Raw genomic sequence first — 22,528 nt, 5'->3', positions numbered from 1 at the left:
AGGAGCCTCCTGTAAGGCCCCGAGAACCAGGTTAAGGTCCCATGACTCCAATGGCCTTCTATAAGGAGGCACCACATGGGAGACTTCCTGAATGAACGTCTTGACCTGAAGTTTGGTGGCAATTTTGCGTTGGAATAGCACTGACAAGGCCGAAATCTGGCCCTTGAGCGAGCTAAGCACGAGGCCTGACTTTAATCCAGATTGAAGGAATTCCAATATGGCCGGAATGAAAAACACCAGAGGGGATCGACCATGATCCTTGTACCATGAAAAGAAGGTTTTCAAGGTGCGGTGATAGATGCGCATGGACACAGGCTTCCTAGCACTAATCATGGTGGAAATCACGTCGTGAGGGAATCCAGCCTGTGCTAAAATCCAGGATTCAACGGCCACGCCGTTAAAGACAGGGCCCCGGAGTTCTGGTGGTAAATCGGGCCCTGAGAGAGTAGATCCATGCGATCTGTAAGTCACCAGGTGACGTCGGCGACCAGTTGTATCAGTTCTGCGTACCATGCCTGGGGAGGCCAATCTGGCGCGACTAGGATCACTGGTACTCCCTCTGTTCTGATCTTCTTGATGACCCTCGGAAGCAAGGGAAGAGGGGGGAAGAATACAGGAGCCGGAACCGGTGCCACGACAGAACAAGGGCATCCACTCCAATGGCGCATGGATCGCGCGATCGGGCAATGAATCGAGGAACCTTGTTGTATAGTCTTGAGGCCATGAGATCCACATCCGGAGTCCCCCAGAGATGACAAATCTGCTGAAAGACTTCCGGATGAAGAGACCACTCTCCGGAGGCAAGGCCCTGGCGACTGAGAAAATCTGCCGCCCATTTCTCTACGCCCGGGATGTGGATTGCTGAGATGCGAGAATGGTTGGTCTCGGCCCAATAGAGGATGTGACTCACTTCGTGCATGGCCATCCTGCTCCGAGTACCTCCCTGGTGGTTGATATACGCCACAGCCATAGCGTTGTCAGATTGGATCCTGATGGGGTGACCTGCGAGGAGATGGTGGAAACTCTGTAGAGCTAGTCTTATCGCACGTATCTTCAAAATGTTGATGGGGAGACGTGACTCTCGGGTTGACCAACGACCCTGTGCCTTGTGGTGATGAAAGACCGCACCCCAGGCCAGAAGACTTGCGTCGGTGGTTCCTACCAACCATCTTATTCCGTCCCCTTGCAGAGTCTGAACAGCCCAAAGGAAGGCTCTTTTTCTTGGGGGGTGAGGACCGGAAAAAACGTGTCAGGGGGGGGGACGAAAATTCTATCTTGTATCCGGAGGACACCAGCTCCCTGACCCACTTGTCGTGGACGACCGCGAGCCAGGTGTGGCTGAAGGAAAGGAGACGTCTGCCTACTTTGTCGGTGTCCGCCGGATACCGCAATAAGTCATTGCGTAGAAGATCTATGGGGTCTGGCTCCCCTAGATCCAGATGCCCTTGGCCTGGGCTTACAAGAGCGGTTAGGTCTGTATGAGACCTGGGAGCCTCTGTCTCCGCACGGGGACCGACTTGATCCGGAAGAGAAGGTAGTGGAGGACCAACCGGAATTGTTGCGAAAAGGTCGAAAATGCGTCGGCTGTTGGCGCCGAAACGGCCGAACAGCCTTTTGTTGAGGAAGGAATTTACTCTTTCCCCGGTAGTATCAGAAATGAGCTGGTCCAGTTTCTCTTCAAAAAAACAATGATCTTTTAGATGTGGCATCCGCCCGCCAGTCACGGAGCCATAGGGCTCTTCTAATGGAGATCGCATTAGCATCAGTTTGAGCAGCGCAATTGGCGGCATCTAAAGAAGCGTCCACTACAAAGTCCGCTGCGTGAATTATCTGCCTGGCGACCCTGGTTGCCTCCAGAGGAAGATTGGAACCCTGGAAGGCAGTAATTAAGACTTCTGCCCAAGCGGCCATTGCCTTAGTGACCCAAGTCGCCGCGAAAGATGGAAAAAGCGCCACTCCTGAAGCTTCAAAAACTGAGTGGGCAAGGTAGTCAATTTGACGATCAGAGGGGTTTCTGACTGGGGAGCCCTCAGAGACGGATAGGAGCGTTTTAGAAGCAAGACGCGATACAGGAGGGTCCACCGAAGGGGACTGTAACCAATCCTTCATTAGGTCTGGAGCAAAAGGGTATTTAGTCTCAGTAGACTTTAGCCCTGTGAACCGCTTATGTGGCCGAACCCTATGTTTCTGGAAAATGTCCTTAAACTCCGGTTGGCTGGCAAATAACCTGCGTACACATTTGGTCTTCTTAAATGAGATAGCGTGTGCTGGAGCGAGAATATATTCCTCATCCAACTCCAGAATCCTGTTGTCTGATTCTATAAGAGAATCAAGTGACTCTTGGTCAGTAGGAGGATACTGCGGGGTTGACGTGTCAGATTCTAATTCAGAGTCGTGCTCGAAGCGAACAATAGAAGAGGGAGAGCGAGACAGAACTTGCCGGTGCTGAAGCGAAAGCGTGACTAGGGGTCCAACTTTCTAGCCTGACCATCCCTTGAGCGAGTTTGGTCCCTGCTGGTGGACGGTTCCCCGCCATCGCCAGAGCCCTGCTCGGGTGGTAAAGACGCTTTCTGACTTAAAGAGGCTTCCCGGAGGAAGTCTACGGTCTGGGACAGTGACTCCACAGACCGTGACAGGGATGCAGCCCACTCAGGGGGACTAAACGCAGGAAGCCCCGCAGCAGCGGTGGAGAGAGGCGTTGGAGCGCAGTCCGTGCATAACGGATTAGTCTGGGCACAGCAGTCTTGCAAGTGGTATACATGGTAAAAAACGCAATGTGCTTCTTAGCAGCTCGATTAGCCTTCTTAGATTGAGACATAGCGCTCCTGAAAGGGTTAAAGGCAGATTCTGGACTGCAGCTGCAGGGAATGTTCCGGGAAGGGGTTAAGCTGTGTTCTGAGGACAGATGCAGCTTACCCCGATCCTGTGCTGTGTCCCCAGGAGGAATAGCGGTGGCCCTGTGGTGTCACCTGATATCCGTCAGAGTGCGCGCCTCACAGCCTATTTCCAGAGCAGGCTGAGGTAAATTTCATGGCCCCCGAGACTAGGATTGCGCCTTTCGTAAGAGATGAGAGGCGCCAAGGAGGCGGGGCGGCGGCGCTATTAAATTGCCGGAAAAGCCGGGCACTAAATTTTTGGCCTACCCGTGGTAAGCGCCGGGGGGCTGCTGAGACAATCTGCGCTTCTACTGGGCAACAGGACCCGACCCCATACCTCTACTCCAGTGCTCAGGCCTGCCGTCGCTGTCCGTGCCATCCATGCAGGTCTTCTCATCCTCCTGGGCTGATGTAGCAGAGCTGGAGGAGTTCTTAAAGGGGTATGCTCAATCGATCCACCCTAGAGGTAGGGGGATGGAGAGCTATGGGGCTGATTCAGGGCATTCGGGAGCACTGTAGGTAAGATCCTCTGCAGAAAAGTGTACGGGGAGGTATACTCCGCGTGCTTGCCTGTTGTTGGTTCGGGGGAGAGCGGGCCATAGAAAGGAACCGTCGCCCCCTTCACTCCATTAAGTAAAAAATTAAAATTTACAGAAAATTCAAAAATAAAATAAATAAAAATGGTGGGGTCTGAAACCAGACCCAAGTGCCTGCTATAGACACTAAGCAAGAACTGGAGAAATCTCATCCAGCGAGAGAGTGTATACTGCAGGGGAGGAGTTAACTTTTTTTTTTTTCCTGGTTTACTTAGTGTCCTCCTAGTGGCAAGCAGCATAACACCCACTGTCTGTGTCCCCCAATGAGGCGTAGGAGAAAATCGTAGTTATGGGGGAGGGCGTTTCCTGACGGCCATGTGAAGAGGAAGCACTGAGCTTTGCTCCGTATCCTGTTATTTCTACGGATATTAGCAGTAAAATACTAATTCCTTCTCACTGAAGGCTGGGGGAAAGTCCCTGGAATATACGAAGCGTTAAAGCGCACTCAGGCATGACGAGAGGCAAGCATCAGGAGCAGAGTCGAGATAACATATCTTCCAACATGGCGCCTCCTCCACTATCAACCAGAGTGAGAGTGGCTGAGGCTGCTGCAGCAAACCTGGAGAGATTTGCTAGCCTGATCTTAGACCCTAAGGCCAGGTTCACATTTCGTTTTAGCAGTCCGTTAGACGGACTTCGTTACACCGCGGCATAACGCGGTGTAACGCAGTCCGTTAATGTTGCCATTGCCCTCCATTGTCGGGTGCATCGCGACGCATGCCGTAAAGCGGCACGCGTTCGCGATGTGCCGTCATTCAGTGACGGAGACTCGGACACGGGCTGCAGCGTCTGAAGCTCCGTCACCGCTAGCACAGATGACACATCTGCGCTAGCGGTATAGCATAACGCAATCGCGCTATGCTATACCATTTAACCAGCCCGTCAATGCTATGCGTTGAATAGGCTGGTTAAACGTAATGTGAACCTAGCCTAACAACTCTTCAGATGATTTCAACCTTATCAGGTATGTTCATAGGACGGGAAGCTACAGAGTCTGTGCAGAGGCAATGTGGCAATATGGCACCACTCTCACAGCAACAGTTAAACAGAGAAGTGCAGGAAATACAGATCACTAACACCTATGGAGAACCAAATCCAGCCAATGTTTCTGGGCACGAGCCTACACTACAAGAGGTCTTCTCTGCTGTAAAATCCTGCAGCCTCTCATTAGAAACTTTCAAACAGATGGAAGGGATTAAATAGGACATTAATCTCATAAGAAAATAAACAGCAGTCAATGAGTTGGATGAAAGAGTGAGTTCTGTTGAGGAGCAAATGCCTACTATGCATAAAGATCTCAGGAGAGGTCTTCAGAATATCAATGCCTTTGTCAACTAGATTGATTATCAACAAATTAGGCTTTGGCGAAATAACATACGTTTATTTAGGGTTCCTGATAAAGTGGAGGGCCGTAATTCAGGTGAATTTTTGGAATCCTGGCTGTCTACAATGTTCGGCAAATACATTATCTCAATCTTTTGCAATTGAAAGAGCTCACAGAGTTCCTACATGTCCTTTGCCACCGGGGGGGGGGCTCCACTGAGGCCTGTACTTATCAAATTACTAAATTTTGAAGATCAAGACCTTAATTTGTTTCAATCTGATTTATCCTGCTCTAAAAGTACACACTACTTAATATGGCGCATATAATTAATGTGATAGCCTGGAATGTCAGGGGCTTGGGGGAAGCAATCAAGAGATGTATGGTATTCTTTTGGATCCAACAATTTCAGCCTGGTATTATTAGTCTTTCCGAAACCCATATGACTCGTTAGAGACTCCGATTTCTAAGGAGGTTGTGTGTGGGTCCAGAGTACCATTCAGTTTTTTCTACTCATGCACGGGGAGTAAGCATTTTAGTGCATAGATCGATTCCAATTATCTGTTCCTCCTTTAAAATAGATACCGATGGAAGACTTTGATCTCTTGCTTGTACCATATACAATATTAACTTTATTATAGAAGCTTTGTATATTCCATTCCCTTACTCAGCAGAAATCTTTAAAAGGATTATTTCTTTTATAAATTCCCATTTTTAGAGACACCAGTTCTTAGAGTAGGGAATTTTAACACCTACTTCCAATCCTTTCTGGGATAAATTTCATACGGGAAATATTTCTTAAAATGCACAATATACATCTCTACATAATCTGATAGAGGAGGTTGGCATGGTGGACGTATGGAGAATACGGCACCCTGTTGGCAGACAATATTCCTGTTATTCCACCTCCCAGCTGGCCCTCACGTTTGTGTATTCCGGAGTCTGGGATTTCTCCCGAAGAGAATCCTCTTAAGCAGGGCTGTGGAGTCGGAGTCGTGGAGTCGGAGTCAGTGCTCATTTTGGTGGAGTCGGAGTTGGAGTCGGTATAAATTGGACCGACTCCGACTCCTAAAATATATAATAAATTGGGTACAGTAATTCAATGCAGGATGTGCTGAATATTTTTTCATAGGAATTTGGGAAAGTTATGAAATGTCCTATAAATGACTGTTCTATTCCTGATCTAAGGCTACATTCACACACAGCGTTTTTCCTGTGTTTTTTGAGGATACGTTTTTCAGCTCCAAAAGCCGATCATCTTTTTAAAAAACCGCATCACCTGAAAGGTTTTTGAGCTCATAGATAATGTTTTCAATAGCAAAAGCAGATTAGAAATCTGCTCTATCTATCCATTTATCCATATCTGTCTATCCATATCGTATCTGTACCAAAAAGAATGAAAACCGGGTAGTACACCAATATATATTCTGTTCTATCTAAATATCTTGATTATTGGATTATAAAAATGATTAAATGTCTGAGGTTCACATTGTACTACAATAAATTTTTCACTTAAATATAAGCAATATGTGTGGGAGTCGGAGTCGTGGAGTCGGAGTTGGAGTCGGTGTAAGGGAAATTGAGGAGTCGGAGTCGCAGGTTTGGCTTACCGACTCCACAGCCCTGCTCTTAAGGTACTGTCACACTTCGCGATGCACCAGCGATCCTGACCAGCGATATGACGCGGTCAGGATCGCTGGTACATCGCTAAGTGGTCGCTAGTGAGCTGCCACACAGGCAGATCTCACCAGCGACATCGCTGGGGTCGAGGGTCGCTACTTACCTGTCACACTAGGCGATCCTGCGTCCTCCCGCCCGGCTCCACGCTCGTCGCTCGTCTCTCCACAGGAAGCGCCGCAGGAAGCTGACGACGAGAAACAGTCCTGGATGTTCTCGCGCGATCAGCGATAACCAGCGGGGAAGCCGGTCGTAGGTAAGTATCAGACACAGCGATATCGCTAGCAATATCGCTGTTACGTCACAAGTTATAGCGATATTACTAGCGATATCGCCTAGTGTGACAGTACCTTTACTCCCATATTGACGTTAGTGTATAAAGTGTGGGACAGAGGAAAGAAACTTATGGGTATTAAGGGATTCACCAAATACACACCACTATGCGTAATGCCAATTTTGGGTGTAAAGTATCAAAGTTAAAGGGTTTTTCTGACTGCAAGCAAAAAAGGGATCTGGTCGACAGAACAATTATTTACAATCTTGGTCCTTAAATGTTTTCAACAGCTCACAGAGGAATTCAATTTATCACGTAACACTTTTTACCAATACCTACAAATCCGAAATGCTCTTCCAGCTCAATCGGTACTGATGGATCTTAGCATACATCATCCCCTAATAGATACCATTGCTTCTACAGGTCATACGAAGAGTTTAATTTCTTACATATATAAGTGCCTATTGTAATCCTAACTGGATAATGACCCATTGATAGTTAAAGCTAAATAGGAGGTGGATGTAGGAGCAATAGAGTGGGATTCTAGAAACTGTTCCCAAATTATCTCCCTGTGAGGCCGCGCTCTCAACTATCTTTAATTCACAGAATATACAAAACTCCAAGCTTTATACACAAGATAGGGTATTTTGCATCATGGTAATATTCTAGGTGTGGGATTGATGAGGCAAATTAGAAACATTTTAAAGGAACTGTCACCCAAAACTCCAATTGAACTGATAGTAGAGCCATATAGAAGGACTTGGTGCCTATAAAAATCATGCTAAAATTTACTAATGATCTTTTACTCTTTTTCCTGTCTAGAAAAAAAAAAAGTTGACATTACAATGTTAGCCTATAAAGCATCAGAAGGGGCGTGGCCTAGCACCTGATGTGAGCGGTCGACTTCTGGATCTCCTCCGCTGAGACCGGCAATTATCCTGACGATAGGACCCCTCTGGAGGCTGGTGAATCTCTGGACGGCTGAGAGGAGACCCGGGAGGTCGACCCCGACGGGTGAAACGGTGAGGAGCTGCAGAGATGGTCCGGAGAAGGCAGCAGGACGCCAAGGCAGGAGCGGGGATCCGCACCCAAGATGGCGCCGACAGCGTGGAGGCGGCTGAGAGAGCGGACGCTGCAAATGCCTCATATGCAAAGAGGCTAGAAGTGGCGGCCAAGTTGGAGAAATATGCCTGGGTGGAGGGAGCACGGCAGGAGATGGCTGAAGAGAAGGAGGAACAGGCTGGAGAACGGAGGAGTGTGCAAGGAGAAGGCTCTGAGGTTGACACGGTGCAGGGGGGGCCGGAGGGGGAAGAAGATGGAAAGGGGAATGATGGTGTGGAGCAAGAGACTGTGGAGGAGATTGTTACAGGGGAGCCCACTTTGCGGGACATTTATGAGCTGATCAGATCATGCAAAATTGCGATAACAACGCTAACTCACAGAGTGGATGGAACTATAGCAGAAGTTAATACAATAAAGGCAGACATGGGCAAAATGGATAAGAGAGTGGGAGAAGCGGAGGAGAGAGTGAGTGTGTTGGAAGACCATATCTCTAAAATGCAAAAGGCCCACACTCAGTGTCTGCAAAAATGTGCTGCTCTGATTAATAAGACCGATGATCTAGAGAATAGTTCACGGAGAAACAATGTGAGATTAGTGGGTATCCCTGAGAAGACTGAAGGAAATGACCCTACAAAATTTATTGAAAAATGGCTCCAGGACAAGATAGGTGGTGATAACCTGTCTAAGATGTTTGTGGTGGAAAGAGCTCACCGAGTTCCTATGAAACCCCTTCCGGTGGGATCCCCCCCCGCACGGTCCTTGCCAGGATCCTGAACTATAGAGATAGAGATGCCATATTGAGGTGTGCTCGTACGGCTGAGAACATGTGTATTAATGGTCAGAAGATCTCTATTTACCCAGACTATTCGGCTGAGGTACGAAAACAGAGGATGAGCTATGGAGGGGTTAAAAGGAGACAGAGATTTGAAGTTGGTGTATTCTACTCTCTACCCAGCGAAACTGAGAGTTGTAGCACTGGGGACGGTTCATTTTTTTCCAACACCAGAAGACGCCACTAAGTGGCTGGACTTAAATCAGCAGAAACTTTCGGTTAATAAAGAAAGAGGGAAGTGAAGGAATGAGGTGGAAGCGAAGAAGTTGCTGCCATATTTGTGCCTTTGGACTTTGAGTTCACAGTTTATTGTGGTTTCCGGAGGGCTTATTGTCGAAATGTTGTTGTTTAATATGCGGAGGGGCTGGGGAGGTGTTTTAGCAACAGAGAATTAAGGGTACGGTGGAAGGGGTAGCTAGACGCTGGACTACCTACTCTCTGATAAGAGAGGTGAATGACAACAGCGGATTGGTTATGGGTTATTGTGTTAAGAAATATGGGGGGGGGAGGTGGGAGGGGAGGGTTGGGGATTGTTATGGGGAACTGAGACTTGCAGTTTGCTGGGAACAGTATCCTATCTTGAGGAGTCAGGAATTGGTACTTGGGAGGTTTCATGGTGAGAGACACAATTAAAGTCGTTAGCTGGAATATAAGAGGACTGTCGGAGGGGAACCGGAGAACGGCAATAATGGAGTATGTGAGAAAACGGGGCCCGGATGTCATTTGTCTCCAAGAGACACATTTGCTTGCAGGAAAAGTAGATGTGCTAAGAAGAAGGTGGATAGGGAGGTCTTATCATTCTACCTATTCCTCGTATGCTAGGGGGGTATCGGTGTTGATTGGGGCGTCCACGCCCTTTGAAGAAATTGAGTGCCATGTAGATAGGGATGGGCAATATGTTCTATTATTCTGTAAACTCTATGGGCAGTCACTATGTCTTGCGGCTGTTTACTTCCCACCCCCATACTCGGGGAACAAGGTGAAAGAAATATTTGAATTGTATAAACGGGGTATGGGGTTTCCCATGTTAATCATTGGAGATGTCAATAATGTGATGGATGAAGGGTGGGATAGACATAAGAAAGATTCAAGCAAAGGTATTAAAAAACTGTCGAAGTTTGGGAATTATATGATGGAGATGGGGATGGTAGACCTTTGGAGGGTGAGAAATGAGAACATAGTTTGCTACTCCTGCTATTCGGCATCTTATGGCTCCCTCTCCAGGATTGACCTGGCACTGGGAAATGATTTAATGACGCGTATGATTTTTGGAATTGAATATCTGCCGAGGGTGATTTCAGACCATAGGCCTATAGAGCTCTTGGTTAGACGGGCAGGTGGGAGGCATGGACGGGGAGTGGGATGGAAATTTCATCCCTTGTGGCTTGAACATATTGATATGGATATCATTAAGAGGGAGATCACAGAATACTGGCAGTTTAATGAGGAAAGTGCGGAGGGACGGGTGGTGTGGGATGCAATGAAAGCTTTTCTGAGGGGCCTTCTTTTTAGGGAGATTTCTAGATGTAAATCCAGGACTAGGTTGGAGGATAGGGAGGTCATAGAGGATTTGGAAAGAGCAGAAAGGGATATGGTGGCGGACCCATCAGAGATAACTAAATGTAGTTTAAAAGAAGCTCAAGAAGCGGTTAATAAGCTGTATATAAAAAAGGCGGAGAGAAGAAGAGCTTTTCAGAAAGTACAGTTTTTTGAGGATGGGGAAAGAGTGGGACACTTACTATCGGTGGTAGCTGCTGCACAGAGGGAATCGGGATACGTATACAAACTAAGAACGGGAGAAGGGACTGTATTGACGGAAGTAGAGGATATTTTGGGGGAGTTTAAAAGTTTTTATGAGCAGCTGTATTCATCGGGGGTGGGAGATATAATGGTAAATATTGAAAGTTTCCTGGGTGAGGCGAGACTGCCTAGGATTGGGGAGGAAGATCGGGGAAGGTTGGAGGAACCTATAACGGAGGAGGAGATTAGATCTGCTATCATGTCAATGGCTAACAACAAGGCTCCTGGGGCTGATGGACTCCCGGTTGAGATATATAAGAATTTAATGGACATCTCAGTGGCCAAATTAAAAAAAAGTCTTTGAGGAGGCGTTACGGGTGGGAGAGCTGCCGGCGTCCATGAGAGAGGCGATAATAGTGGTTATTTTAAAGGAAGGAAAGGACCCGGAGTTGGCGGAATCGTATAGGCCAGTTTCGTTGTTGTCGGCGGACGTTAAGATTTTGGCTAAAGTTTTGGCCGGCCGGCTGGCAAGTGTGGTGCAGGGTTTGGTACATCCAGATCAGTCTGGCTTTATGCCAAATAAGTCCACAGCGATAAACCTACGTAGATTATACTTGAACTTGCAGTTGCCGTCGGATAATGAAGGGAATAGAATTGTAGTCTCCTTGGATGCGCGTAAGGCGTTTGATAGTATTGAATGGTGTTATCTTTGGGAAGTGTTGAGATCTTTTGGATTTGGACCAATCTTTGTCTCGTGGGTGAGGTTACTGTATTTCTCTCCGACCGCTAGAGTGAGAGTTAATGGGGAGGTTTCTGGGAATTTTCGGTTTACACAGGGGGACCAGGCAGGGGTGTCCGCTGTCGCCGCTGCTTTTTGCGTTGGCAGTGGAGCCCCTGGCGCAGACAATCAGGAACTCGACCTTGGTTAAGGGGTTCCGATATGGTATGATAGAGGAGAAAATAGCCTTATACGCAGATGATATACTATTATTTTTTAGAAAACTCTGGAAGGGCCTTGGAGGGTGTGATGAACATTCTTGGGGTATTTGGGGAGGTATCGGGTCTGGAGATTAATTGGACAAAGTCAAATATTTTGTTGGTGGATGAAGGGGGCGGGGAGATTCCGACGGCACTGGAGGGTAGTAGGTTGCCGGTGGTTCAGCGGTTCAAATATTTGGGAGTTTGGGTGTCCCTTCCTCTTTCGAGCTATATTGATTTAAATCTGTCCCCTTTACTGGACAAATTTAGGAAGAAAGTAGGGGTGTGGTGTAGGTTGTGCCTCTCTGTGGTGGGTAGGATAAATTTGGCTAAGATGATTCTTATGCCCCAATTGCTATATATATTGCATAACTCCCCTGTTTGGATGGCCCGAAGGTGGTTTCATACCATTGACTCTATATTTCGAGACCTTGTATGGGGGAAAAAACAGCCAAGAATCAGGCTGGAACTTATGCAGAGGCCTAAAGATGGGGGGGGATTGGCTCTTCCGAATCCCTGGATTTATTTTTTGGCGGCACAGGGTCAACAGTTAAGAGGATGGAGAGAGGAGAGGGGACTGGGCTCGGTCCAAAGGATTATGGTTTGGTTGGTGGGAAGGGACCCATTGGTTCAAGGTCTGGAGGCAGGGAGTTTTGGGAAGTTGGGGGTGACCTATCCTACTTTGATGCTAATCCACAGGGTTTGGGAGGCAATCAAAAGGACGAGAGAAGTGGGAACATTAACAAATCTCTCCCCAATTTGGAACAATGAAGTACTACCTGAATTTGTTAAAATGGGGGAATTTAAAAATTGGATATCACTGGGTATAATATATGTGGATCAGATTCAGGATGATGGGGGGCTGTTGTCCTTTGAGACACTACAGGGGAGGTATGGGTTGCAGGAGACCAGTAGGTTTCAATATGGACAGCTGAGACATGCCTATCAGGCGCAGAGTAAAATGGTCGATATGAAAATTTGTAGAGATATTCTGGTGGACTATGTGTGTGCGGTAGGTGGAACGAAGGGGGTAGTTTCAGACATTTACAGGGATTTGTTACATACCTTTCTCAATAGATTTCCCATTAAAGCAAAAGAGAAATGGGAGGAAGAGTTGGGAAGGATAGAGGAGGATACATGGGAAGATATTATGGCGTATATTCCTCAGTTATCATTAAGCGAGCCGGGTAGACTTTCACAGTATTATGTACTTCATAGAGTATATAGAACTCCAGATAGGCTTTATAAAGCAGGGCTGAGACAGACTTCTGAATGTCCTAGGTGTCGGTCTGAGGGAGCGGGGATTTTGCACATGTTATGGCAATGTACGAGACTGAATGCGTATTGGGTGGAGGTGGGAGAGGCGATTGGGAAATCGTATGGATGTACAATCACATGGGACCCTGTGGTATGCATTTTGGGTTATGTAGAGGAAATCCGAGTTCCAAATCATCATAAACTGGCCATAGCTAGATTATTGTATGTTGCACGTAAATTGATTGCCAGACACTGGCTGAGTGGAGAGCCGCCGACTTTGCGGGAATTTTATAGACAGTCTGATGTGGTTATTAAAATGGAAAAAGATATTTATAGGAAAAGGAAAAGTGTGAAATCTTTTGAATCACTTTGGAAACCATGGGTGGAGAGAAACTGATTCCGGTGGGATGCTGTTTAAAAGTGTAAGCTTTGGATACTAATGTCTCATTATTGGTATTGAGGATCTACGGGAAGGAGGGTGGAGGGAGGGAAATAGGGGATTGGGTTTATAATGTTTGTAAACATGTTTATGCTCCTTTTTTTTTTTGTGGACACAATTGTGTGCAATGTCACTTTGAATCTTGTTAATAAAAATTATCTGATTTAAAAAATAAAGCATCAGAACGAGGCTCCATAGGACTACGTTCTAATAGTGACTACGGGCTCACACATTGAATGTAGTGTGATCCAGCTGGTCAGAACCGCCATCACATATTTCAAAGGGGACCAAAGCAGCGATGAGAACTGGGTGAAGTCGGAGATCAGTGAGTGTATCAATACACTTACACTACAACACGTATACTCTACTAAGTGCTATGAATATAAAAAACAACAAAATCCTTTCATTGCAAATGTCAGCAGCTGCTCCCCCAGTGTTTACAGGTTAAAAATATCAAAACGTTAAAAAAAACATTTCATACCTCACACTAATTTGGTCAGTATATCACATCAGTATCTGTAAGCCAAAATTAGGAGTGGAACAATCAGAAAAGAACTGTAATAGAAACACGTCACCACTTCTGTATTTATCACCACTCCTGGGTTTGGCTTACAAATACTGAGGTAAAATACCGACCAAATACTGAACATGTGAAGGTGGCCTAACAGAAGTTGCATTCTCACAGCACAAAGATGAACAAAGTTTATAGTCCAATCCCTGTCATTTTAGGGATCTATATGTCAAGTAAAAATTCAACTACTAATATACACTAATTATAGAATGACCTTCTTATTATATGCCAAGACAAATTTCTTCTACTTACATGATCATAGATTGGCGATACTGCTGCGGAGTTAACTGGTCTCTCTGTGCGAAACGTCTTCTGATGTTCTAGACTTGTGGTGTCAAAGAGCTGCAAAGAAAACATATTACCAATGCATGTGTGACATCAAAGGGAACAAAATAGCCCTGAAATTATTTTCTTACATGTGCAGTAACAGCAAGACAGATACATATTTGGTTCACACAGAATCTAAAACCACAAACAGCAATCTTTTATGCTTAATAACAAGATACGGGCGGACACCTGGATGTCCAGGCCCAGCTGAACAGTTACAAAAAGTTTGGGTTTGGGCACCAGAATAGCACCCGGACCTGAACCCCATTCATTTAAGTGTGGGGGGGGGCGTCCTGACATCCAGTGTTTGCCACGCTGTCATATGCATGACAACGCGGCAAACACTGCTGATGAGCGGTAAAAATCATCCCTGCCGGTCAGAAAGCCGCAGTTCCCACACTGTCAAAAGACAGCGTGAGCACGCAACTGTGATGGAAGGTATAAAGTGTACCTCAGGTCACTGGTGTCAGCTAATGGGATTACCATAATAACAGAAGTGGCGGCTGATGGGAGTATTATCAGCCAGCACCCGTGCTGTAAATAAATGAGAAAAAAAAACGGAGTGGGTTCCCCTGAATTTTTAATATCCAGCCAGGCAAAACTCACGACTGCAACCTTCAGTTGTGAGCATCAGCAAGACTGGTTATCAAGAACAGAGGGGTCCCAGCTCCAATTTTTTTAATTATTTAAATCATTTAAAAAAAAACAAAAAAAAAAAACGTTGTTTGTTCCCCCCATTTTTGACAAACAGCCTTGCTAAAGCAGGCAGCTTGGGGTTAGTATTCTCAGGCTGATAAGGGGCCATAGATATTGCCCCCCCCAGCCTAAAAATAGCAGCCTGCAGCTGACCAGAAAAGGCGCATCTATTAGATGCGCCAATTCTGGCCAGCTCTTGCCCTGTAGCATTTCACCAGAAGAATTTCACTCCGGTGAATTTGAACTGCAGTGAACTTTCCTCTGCACCATGAGACTGTTTCTACTCTGCTAGCGGAGATCTCACCGAGGTCACTGCAGTTCATTTGCCTGGCTGGGAAAGCAGCTTCAGTGACCTGCAGTAACCTTGATGATGTCACCGCTAGTCAATGATGCTGCACTCACAGCAGCTCATTCACCAGTGGTTCTCAGCTTGGAAAAGTCACATCTTGGCACTGTCCAGTTTGAAAACTGTTTATCCCCCAGACATGGATTACGGCGTGGGACAGAACGATGGACAAATGAGGGATATTGTTTTTTTTTATTTTTGTTTTATTACAGTAGACGAGGGATTCAGAGACGTTAGGGGAGTATAACCGGGTTTGTAATTTTTAAATAAAAATGGAAAAGTGTGTTTTGTTTTATTTCAAATAAGACTTTATTCTGGCTCTGTGTTTATTTACCATACAACTATCTATTCTATTTCTAAACACTGCTTTTTGGTGATTCCTTGGTATCCCCGTTCATACTGCACCCACACACACAAATGATACACCATTTGAAAGGTAAACTTGCCCCCTTCAGCAAGAAAATAGCCAAACAAACCACACATTCACGATATGATTACAAAATACAGTTTAAACATTAATTTTCATAAACCTGCATTAAGGAAAAATGACCTGCAGGTGGCACCACACTACCCCAAAGCTGCTTATAGACATCACAAACAAATCTAAACAATTGCATTGGGGGCTTTCCAGCTTGCCGAACTGCTTGCCCAGCCTATTTCAGCCAAATTGGAGGATTGCACACTTCACTGCAGGTGAGTCACATATGCAAACACATTTGTATACATGCACTGCCTATTGAATTGCAGACTTGCTCTGTTCATACTCCACCCACACAAACAAATGATACACCATTTAAAAGGTCAAATGACCTGCAGGTGGCAGCACACTACCCCAAAGCTGCTTACAGACATCACAAACATCCAAACATTTGCCTTGGGGGTCTTTCCAGCTTGCTCATGTGATTGCCCAGCCTATTTCAGGCACATTGGAGGATTGCACACTTCACTGCAGGTGAGTCACATATGCAAACACATTTGTAAACATGCACTGCTGTTTCGCTGATTACTTCGCCCCACATACACAAATGATACACCATTTGAAAGGTAAACTTGCCCCCTTCAGCAAGAAAAGAGCCAAACAAACCACACATTCACGATCTTATCAATAAATACAGTTTAAACATTCATTTTCATAAACCTGCAGAAAGAAACAATGACCTGCAGGTGGCACCACAATCGGAAGACATTTTTTGGCCTCTACTTATCAAACCAATTTATTGTATTACCAATCTACATATATAAATACCTGTTTGTGTTCATCATCTCATGAAATACATTTACATTTGACCAGCTTGCTTTTTCTGAAATTGCTTGCGCCTCGACAACCAATGTGCGAAAATTTCACACGGGCCAAACTAGTAGGATTAGTAATGATAGGTGTCTTACAGATGTCTCTCCATTACTAAGCCATGGGCTTGATGTCACCGGACAACACAAAGGTGACATCAACCCCACAAAAATGAACCCCACTTGCCACCGCAACAGGGAAAGTGGGAAGAGATGGGCAAAGAGCCAGAATTTATACCTCCGATCGCAGCTGTGGGCTCACGCTGTCTTTTGCAGTGTGACAGCGCAACACACGCCCGGTGTTCGGGGGGGCCGAACCTGAACAGTAACATGGACTTTCTGGTGAACTCGGTGCCCGAACAGTAGGTGTTTAGTCTGGACGCCGAACTTCACTGTTTGGGTTCGCCCATCTATATAGTCTTGACACGTTACTACTGAGTTGTAGTATATAGTAAAGATCAAAGTCTTCCATGAAGGCCAGTCACAAGCTGGTCTTCTCGGAAGGGGGGGGGGGGGGATTTCCGCAGGTCCTGACTGCCATAGACACCTAGCAGTTTTGTTGTCTGAGGCGGATGTTCATATGGAATGGTGCCCCTTCTTTCCCAGCTTCCTTGCATTAAATAAGCTATCAGCGGTTGGTAACATTTTAAGGTGTTAACAGCAGTGGTCAAAGTCATCATATGCCTGGTATGATTCGGGATCAGATCCTGATCCTGCAAAGACAGGACCTGACTTTTATCCAGATTAGAGTGGAGCAACAGTGCACATACTTATCCACTACTCTATTCATTCTCTATGGGACTGCCAAGAGCTGTACTTGGCTTTTTTCTGCAGTATATGAACTTGAATGATGCTATAATTGAACATGAGCACTGCCACATTCTAACAGTAAGAAGAGTGCCCCTTTCTGGTGATCAGTTGGGGTCGTATTTGGTCAGTACTCCATGTTGTGTTCGAAAGCAATCCAGCTTTTGGATGTTTAAGCCTGTGGATAGGTGATACTTTTTTTTTCAGGTGAAAAGAAGTTATACTTCCACCCTCAAATCCTATCTTATTTGGTTCAAAAATCTGTGCTAACTTCGTAGTACCTTTATAGTGGTCACAGTTCCATCAGAAGAAAAAAAAATACAATTTCTCAAGATCTATGTGAGCATATCTCTTGCTCGTTCTCTCTATATATAGTGACAAAGTCACTGGTAAAGTGCTGGAGGGGAAACATGTTTCGCTGAGCTTAATGGCTTCAGTGATGTAAAACCCAGAGATTTTCCTCCAGCACAGTAAGTGCTGTGAGGGGTTAACACCGCTAATTTGTTTAAAGGGCTGGGTTTCTTGTGGACAACAAGAGAGCAGACTAGGAGGTTGTCAGTCTGGGGCTTAAATAGCTGGCCTCCAAAGGCAGTGATTGTTCAGTAGGGCTGGAGAAAGGAATTGCAGCTGAGGAGAAAAGACTGAACCTGTGATATCCCTGTGTTGCTCCAGAGTGGGCAGCTCCCCGCAAATGTATGGACTGTGTTACAGCATTTTGTTTTTATGTTTTCCCCGAAGGGCTGTGTATATTTTTCCTTTCATGTTAGTTTCAGCAGACAAAGAACAGTTCTTGTGTTTTGATTTTTTTTTTTCATTCTGCAGTTTGCAGATCATTTCATATTAAACCACACACATATATACTTCTTTATTTTTAAAAGGGGAAGAGAAGAGTTATTTGAACTTTTATATTATTTTTTCTTAACAATTTTTTGCTGTATTTTGTAAGTTCCTTAGGGGAATTGAACCTGCGATCATCCGATCACTTGTACTATCTACTGCAATACCAGAGCACTGTAGAGTATATAAAAAATAATGGTCTCCTGTGAACGCAAGCCATAGACGGCGGTTCAAAGGCATACTGTAATGACAGGCATGGGTAAAGGGGTCTTCAGTAGAACGTCAACTGTTATGGCAACACATTAGTGCCCGGCGGTCACGTTGCAGGAGATACATGAGTATTTAGAATGGGAAACCCCTCTCTTCGGGAAAGCACTGTAAATGCCATTTTAGCAAAATGACAGCAGTGAGTAGAGCTCAGCTCCACATTCAGCTATTAAAGGTAGAGGATGGTTGAATTACACAACCATCATCTGCCAGGAAAGACAGTGTTGTCAGAAAGGGGTTAATGTAAAAGTCACATTAATCTCTAGAAACCTCTTACCTTGGCGCTGCAGTCTTTGGATGCAGTTACAAACATAGTCATATCTCTGGATGTCTGAATATCATTGATCTGCTTGGAGTGCTCCTTAATATTGTTGACAATCTCTCCAGACTAAAAAGAACCAAATGTTACAAGCAGTCCACATAAAAGTGTTTTTTTTTTATTAAGGATTTTACATCAAAGATTCTGGAGGGCAAAAACCCTTGCATGATTTAGGGAGAGATATCAAAAAGAGATAAAAGTGGAAGTATCTGGTGAAAACGACCTGTTTCTCACCTTTGCACTATACTGGTTCAGCTCTCCATTTTCATGACCGGCGATTATGTTCTCTCCTAGAGGTCCCCATACAGCACTAGTTATCTTCGATTCACTGCAGTTAATCTTCATGTAAGGCTCATTGTCTTCTGCAAAATTTGCCAAAAAGAAACAGTTTAATCAGTGAGAACTACCTCCTAAACATGTTTATTCTGCATTTGAGTTGCCATTACACTACAGCTCTTGAAGATCTTGAGAATTTTTTTTTTTTTTCTTCTGATGGAACTCTGACCACTATAAAGGTACTAAGAGGTTAGCAAAGATTGTTGAACCTTTTAAATTAGGATTTGAGGGTGAAAGTATACTTTTTTCTTCTTCAGGTGAAAAGAAGTTGTCCCCTATCCACAGGCTGAATGATCCAAAGGCTGGAATGCTTTAGAATACAACATGGAGTACTGACCCAATAGGACCCCAACTGATCACAAGAAAGGGTCTCTTTTCATACTGTTCGAATGTAGCAGTGCTCATGTTCAATTGTAGAACCATTCATTTTCATATACTGAAAAAAAAAAGCCAAGCACAGCTCTTGGCAGTCTCATTGAGAATGAATAGAGCAGTGGTTGAGTATGTGCACTGCTGCTCCATTCTAATCTGGATAAAAGTCAGGTCCCTGTCTTTGATGCAGGATCCGAAGCGGAGCCTGAATCATACCAGGCATATGATGGCTTTGACTTCTGCTGTTAACCCCTTAAAGGGAATCTGTCACCCTTTTTTTGGCCTTTCAGCTGCTGGCATAGACATCGGGGGCTTATCTGTAGGCATTCTGTAGGCACCATTCCATATGAACATCAGCCTCAGACAAAATTTCTAGGTGTCTATGGCAGTAAGGGCCTGCTGAAAGCCCCCCCCAAGAAGACCTTGATCTCAACTATATACTACAACTCTGTGGTAATGTTTCAAGACTATCTCAGGTTTAAATATCCAGCGAACAAAAAAAATAAGTTTTTAAAAACTAGCACTGTTGCTTTGCAGCACTGGAATCCTAGGTTCAAATCTCATCAAAGACAACATCTGCAAGGAGTTTGTATGTTCTCCCCATGTTAGAGTAGGCAGAGAGAAATACGCCTGCACAGGACTGTGAAAGGGGGACACTGCGTGGCTGACGTAGGGCACGTCATCCACACGAAGCAGAGAATGAAGACAGCATCGCAAGAAGATGGGAGGCACCAGACTAAGACCAAAGACGCCCATCATACTGGACCACCCTGTAGGTGAGTATAATAAAATGTCTTTTTTTTTTCCTTGCATGGCAAATTGAAGTCACATGTGCAGCATTATAGAATGTTGTCACATGGGACTGAAAGGTGGTAGCCATAGGTTATATCGGAAAAAATTGGTAACAGGTTTCTCTTTAAAGGAGTTGTCCTGGACTTACAAATTGATGACCGACCCATAGGATGAATCATCAATATGAGATTAGCGAGGGGCTGACTCTTCAGTTGAATAAGAGTTAAACTGCAGTACTGAGCAATAACCACTATACAATGTATGAAGCTGTGATTTTCCGCTCTATATACTTGTTACATCTGGCAATTGTTGGAAAACTTATCAGCTCATCGGTGGAGGTGCTGGGTCCCCACCAAACTTATCTACATGACCTAATCTACTGATAGCTCATCAACATGTAAGTTTTGGGCAACCCCTTTAAATACCATATTTATACTCACCAATCTGAGATGGGTCCCTAAGGTCAAAAAAATTGACAAAGCACTGGTAACCCATCTGCTTGTCTGTTGAAAACATGATGATATTGCCGCCAAAGTCAAATCCACAGGTTCTGACAGCTGAATTTGTTTGCAGCAGAGCCAACTGCTTTCCTAAAGGTCAACAAAGAAAACACATAGTATTAAGGATAATTCAGCCCCCCAGGGGCCTTGAATAAACAATGATTAATGTGTTACAATGCCAAATTCGAATCGTAATGGGAAAAGGTCTGTGTGTCTAAACCCACCATAAGAGGCAGCTTGGAAAATAAACACAATAGATGATGTTTAAAAATTGCCCATTCTGCATTGCACTTGGTCTGATCAATCAATGCCGGTGTTAAATCACGGAACTCTACTAAACAGTTTTGAAACCAGTTTCACTGAAATGTAATAAGATTTAGAAAAAAGAAAAAAACACTGAAAGATCACATGAGATTTTTTATTTACCTGTTTCGCAGTCCCATAACCTACAGGAGTTATCTGCTGATCCAGAAAGCACATGACGCGTGTCCCCTGCACACTTGGGTTAAGGATGATGACAAGCAAAGATCACTATTAAGGGGAAAGCTTAGAAGAAACTGGACTTACTGAACCAGCATGAACTGCATCCTCTGTATTATTTGTGATGTGTGTAAAACTGAGTGAATCCAGCAAGGAGTGGTGGAAGAGACGTCCCGATATTTAATTTATGACAATACCAGCTTCAATATACAGGTAAACACTGAACACACATTATACAGAAGGGTTCAAGGCCTGGGTAGGACCAGATCCCTTTGGCATTATTGACAAATTAAAACTAGAATGTTTTTTTGTTTTTTTTTTACTATTAGTTACATAAAGGGGTTATCCACTACTTGAACAACCCCTTTTTAACTTTCTGAGTTTCCCCGAGTAAAGTAAGAAAAGCTTTTAATGACCTCCCGCACCAGCATCATTCCAGTGATGTCGGAACCTGCTCTCCTGTGACTGCCTGCAGTGTTCACCTGGGATAACAATAAGTGGCTGCTTCTCATCAATATTTTGTTAAAGTGGATGTGCACTCCGACGAAATACTAAAAGATGGAGATTGTTTTGGCGTGCTGCTGCAATGTCACGCGTACTACCGCCATCACCGCTAGAGCGGCACAGGTTTTGGAACTCAGGTTTTTTTTATTTTACTCAGGCATTTAAGCAATTGTTGCTGATGACGTATATGAAAGCATGAAAAGTTGTACTGAAAAGGATACAGTCAATATCCACACACCACACTGCTCCTGTGTGACCATTGTAGGTTCCCAGGCGTTCTCCGTTCACAGAGTACCAAACGTTAACCACCTATGGACAAAAACAAGATACTTAAAACACATAAACCATTCTAGCTATAACATATAGTACACTCAGCTTCTGCGATGTAGTATATTTAATGCAACAAACAGCAGAAAGAAAATTGACTTTCAATGTCAGAAAGTGACTTACTGGATCTTTGGCAACTGTGAGAAGCAGGTCCCCATCTCGGTTGTACTTAATTTGGGTAATGGACCGCTCATGGCCCTGAAGCAAGATGGGTCTCTGAAAATAAAAATCATATTTTAAAAAGATGGGTATAACTTACAAGAGTTAATGCTAACAGGTTTATTTACATATAAAGTGTCACTTAAAAAAGGTTTGGCGTCCTTCAGCCACCTCTCACAGAATAGCGGATGAGACTCACCTATTGAAGTTTATGGGTGCACAAAAATAAAAGAACGGATCATATCTGTTGCATCCGATACTTAAGAAATGCTTGTCAGAACCCGGTCTAACCGTACAGTAATGAGCATTGCACCTGTGTGACCATATTACCATAAAGACTTCATGCAGAGATCTTGTAAACTGTAGAAATGGCTGTCACTTCAGGCCCCCCCCCCCAATTCAGAATAGAAACAACTGCTACTCACCATTTACAGCAGTGCCATTCTGCGATGGGGGTGTTCTGGTGAGTGACATAACATTGTTGGGTCACGTGGTCACAGACTGGCTGCAGACTTTACTACTCTGATGGAATATTGATGAGCTGCAGCA

The 22,528-nt window shown here is 44.8% G+C and overlaps 1 protein-coding gene across 1 annotated transcript in view; it reads right to left on the bottom strand.

Moving 5' to 3' along the window:
* The window catches only part of EIF3I (eukaryotic translation initiation factor 3 subunit I), a 33,189-nt gene that overhangs the window by 3,694 nt on the left and 6,967 nt on the right, over positions 1-22,528 (bottom strand). The window contains exons 2-8 of the mRNA XM_073551977.1: positions 21,944-22,036; positions 21,715-21,802; positions 20,936-21,001; positions 20,450-20,599; positions 18,744-18,871; positions 18,468-18,578; positions 13,876-13,965 (exon numbers count right to left, since the gene is read on the bottom strand). Coding sequence (XP_073408078.1) covers positions 13,876-13,965; positions 18,468-18,578; positions 18,744-18,871; positions 20,450-20,599; positions 20,936-21,001; positions 21,715-21,802; positions 21,944-22,036 — 726 coding nt within the window. The remainder of the gene's footprint in view (positions 1-13,875; positions 13,966-18,467; positions 18,579-18,743; positions 18,872-20,449; positions 20,600-20,935; positions 21,002-21,714; positions 21,803-21,943; positions 22,037-22,528) is intronic.

Source organism: Dendrobates tinctorius, unplaced genomic scaffold (assembly GCF_039654945.1).
Source record: "Dendrobates tinctorius isolate UK_male_01 unplaced genomic scaffold, ASM3965494v1 ptg000183l, whole genome shotgun sequence".
Lineage (NCBI taxonomy): Eukaryota > Metazoa > Chordata > Amphibia > Anura > Dendrobatidae > Dendrobates > Dendrobates tinctorius.
The sequence above is the reverse complement of the archived record's forward strand: the minus strand, read 5'-3'. Positions and strand labels throughout refer to the sequence as shown.